General features: G+C 42.9%; 1 protein-coding gene across 1 annotated transcript; it reads right to left on the minus strand.

Annotated features, from left to right (window-relative positions):
- Window positions 1-456: 456 nt before the first annotated feature.
- LOC143425569 (methylthioribose-1-phosphate isomerase) lies at window positions 457-2,558 on the minus strand. Its single transcript, XM_076898475.1, has 5 exons — window positions 2,209-2,558; window positions 1,535-1,770; window positions 1,252-1,460; window positions 965-1,173; window positions 457-889 (listed from the first exon to the last, which is right to left on the minus strand). The coding sequence occupies exons 1-5, from the start codon at window positions 2,338-2,340 to the stop codon at window positions 608-610; spliced, it is 1,068 nt and encodes a 355-aa protein (XP_076754590.1). The 5' UTR covers window positions 2,341-2,558; the 3' UTR covers window positions 457-607.
- Between the last annotated feature and the right edge of the window lie 426 nt (window positions 2,559-2,984).

Below are 2,984 nucleotides of genomic sequence, written 5' to 3' on the forward strand. Positions count from 1 at the left end.
TAAGTTCGCATTACATTTTGATACGCTATTTATACACTATTCGTGATATATGTCGTGGTTGAAAAATATAAACGGGTTTTAAAGATAGTTGTGCGCGCGACAAACAATTTGGTTCGCGATAAAACGAGAAACTGTTTACAAAAATTTGAAAGCTCCGAAATCGCACTATCAAACTCTAGGCGTACACGACATCTAACGTTATCCGGGTGAACTAAATTACAGCAACACGGTTAGAAGAATTTTCGATTATTTTGTATTTTGTTAATCACGATCCATACGATCGATGATGGTCTTCGTCTTCTTTAATACAACTATCCGTTCAAGGTATTTATCACTATAAATATATTTGTAAAAATCACAGCGAAGTTAATAAGGCATTCTCAAAACGCAAACACGTATATATCCACGGTATATTCTGCTGCGTTTCTCATCAGGCTTAACGTGTTCAAATAAGCGTAACCTGCCAACAATTTTATTGTAACACGAAGTTTTTAAATAAACAAGACCTGGCAACAATTTTTGTTCGTAACATCGAAATCACTGATCAGTAATTCGTTTTCGTGCGAATGCATCCAGAAGCTTCTTGGCTTTCCAACGGATCGATACATTATGAGTTCTCGTAGTTCTTCAATTGTATCAAGTCCTTCGGTCTGTACACACCAACCTCCGTGATGATGCCTTTGATAAGACTAGCCGGGGTAACGTCAAAGGCTGGATTCCAACACTGTATTCCATGGGCAGCGATTCGTTGGTCGTTTATATGCGTTAATTCCCTTTCTGGCCTCTCTTCGATAACGATATGATCACCACTAGGGATACTAAAGTCTATGGAGGTTCGCGGGGCCGCCACGTAAAATGGAACGTTGTGATACTTAGCGACTATAGCGATCTGAAAATATTGTGAAACAGTTAAAACACAGGAACGACATTTTTTAGATTCCAATCCAATTGGTGGGTGTATTACTTGATAAGTTCCAATTTTATTAGCCGTGTCGCCATTCGCGGCCACTCTGTCCGCACCCACAACCACCGCAGAAATATTCCTCGATTTCATAAGCGCGGCGACCATGTCGTCGCAAATCAGGGTGGCTGGTATTTTCTCGTATACTAATTCGTACGCGGTCAGTCGTGCTCCTTGATTATATGGCCTAGTCTCGGTACAATATGCATGTTCTGTAAGTATGTCACTGGTTACTGTATAACTTTGTCTAACGTTGCCCAATGTCAAAACTAGAGACATGCAAACGTTACCAAGACTATTTTTCTTATGAAGGGATCTAATAACACCTAAAGCTGTGCCATAACCTGCTGTCGCAAGGCTGCCAGTGTTACAGTGCGTCAAAATCCTAACAAAATTGTCCCCGGCTACGTTCTTCAAAATTTCCTGCGCCCCAAAGTCCCCTATAGCTTTGTTATCCGCGATATCTTTCTCCAGCATGGCCTCAATGGCTTCGATAAATCTGCAAGCATCATCAGCAATGATATTTACATTGGAAGGTGGACCGCTTAGCTCTCTTTAGGATAATCTTTATACCTTTCTTTCATTTCCGTTACGTTAACAGTTTCGTCTTTGCTAAGTTTATTGGCCAACTGAATTAATTCATCGGCCGCGATTTTCATATTAACAGCTGTCGGCCGAGCGGAGACCAAGTAATTCAATTTGCCCTCCACGTCACGTCGCAGACTCTTCTTGTCCATGTATTCCTCGTTCTTGATCTCCGTTGCCAAACTAAGACAGCCCACGATGGCTATAGCTGGTGCACCTCGAACCTAGACGAATCATAGAAAAAATAACAGTAACAATATAACAGTCTCTTCAATTCTCTCAACTGGAACATAGACAACATATTTTGAGCAACCGAAGAACCTAATATTATGAATATCGTATCACCACTAATTACGTATCGAACAACATACAATTTCTCAGAAACAGATGACAGAAAAAACGAGCAGAAAATCTAGTACACCAGCCACAGTATTCCAGGGTTAAATCAACTAATCCCATCAATTAAAATATAGCTCTCGCGCGAATCGCCGCAAATTACCACGGTTTCCTTTACTGCGATTTAATTGCTCGAATGCCTCGCCTCGTATCGTTCGTCAATAGCCTCCTTCGTCCGTCAACAATCGAGCATTTAACACGCACAGAACCGACCTTCGAAGCAAAGAAATTCCCACCTATCTACTTGTACACAACGAAAAACGTACCTGCATGTTATTGATAACCTTCCAGCCATCCTCCACGCCTTTGACAGGGATGTATCGGGAGATCGCCGGTAACAGTATCTGATCGAGTATCTCCAGCTTGCCGTTCTCCCATTTGATTGCCCGCAGCGTCATTTCGATCCGTCAAAGGCGAACACGTGCCCGTGTGCGAGGCGACTGGTTGGGCGATGGATACGTGCAGATTCGAGACGCGGCTAGCACAACCGCGGCTTCGTAGTTTCTGAATGAAACGGGATCCCGTTCATTTGAAGCTCACGTGCACTCCGGACGACCGTGACTCGAGGCCTATCGCAACGACGTATCGTCAAGCTATCACGTGTACACACGTAACCTGCGCGTCTATGTATGAATTAGCCCCCACGCGCGCACAGCGCCACCTAGCAGCTGCTGAATCGACTAGACACCCTCCGTCAAAACGGAAGTCCTGCTACGCGATTGGTTCGAAATTATTTCGTGTTTACGTCACTTTCCGGCGAGGAATTTCGAGGATCGACGACAAGAAAATTGGGAGAAATCTGTATAACTTCGAATAAATACCGAGGGAAATTTGGAAATCGATCGATCGCGATTTTCTCCTGTTTCTTGTCTTACAACCATGTTCCATTAAAACCGAATTCTTGTATTAAAATTGTAACCATTTAAGTTGCCGACGCGTTTATCGTAAATTGTAATGTATAATTTTCAGAGAACATAGGGATTCGAAGTCCTCCAAGCGTTCTCTGTTCGTAAATCTTTCCATCGTAATCGCCGATCTCCTA

Source organism: Xylocopa sonorina, chromosome 1 (assembly GCF_050948175.1).
Source record: "Xylocopa sonorina isolate GNS202 chromosome 1, iyXylSono1_principal, whole genome shotgun sequence".
NCBI lineage: Eukaryota > Metazoa > Arthropoda > Insecta > Hymenoptera > Apidae > Xylocopa > Xylocopa sonorina.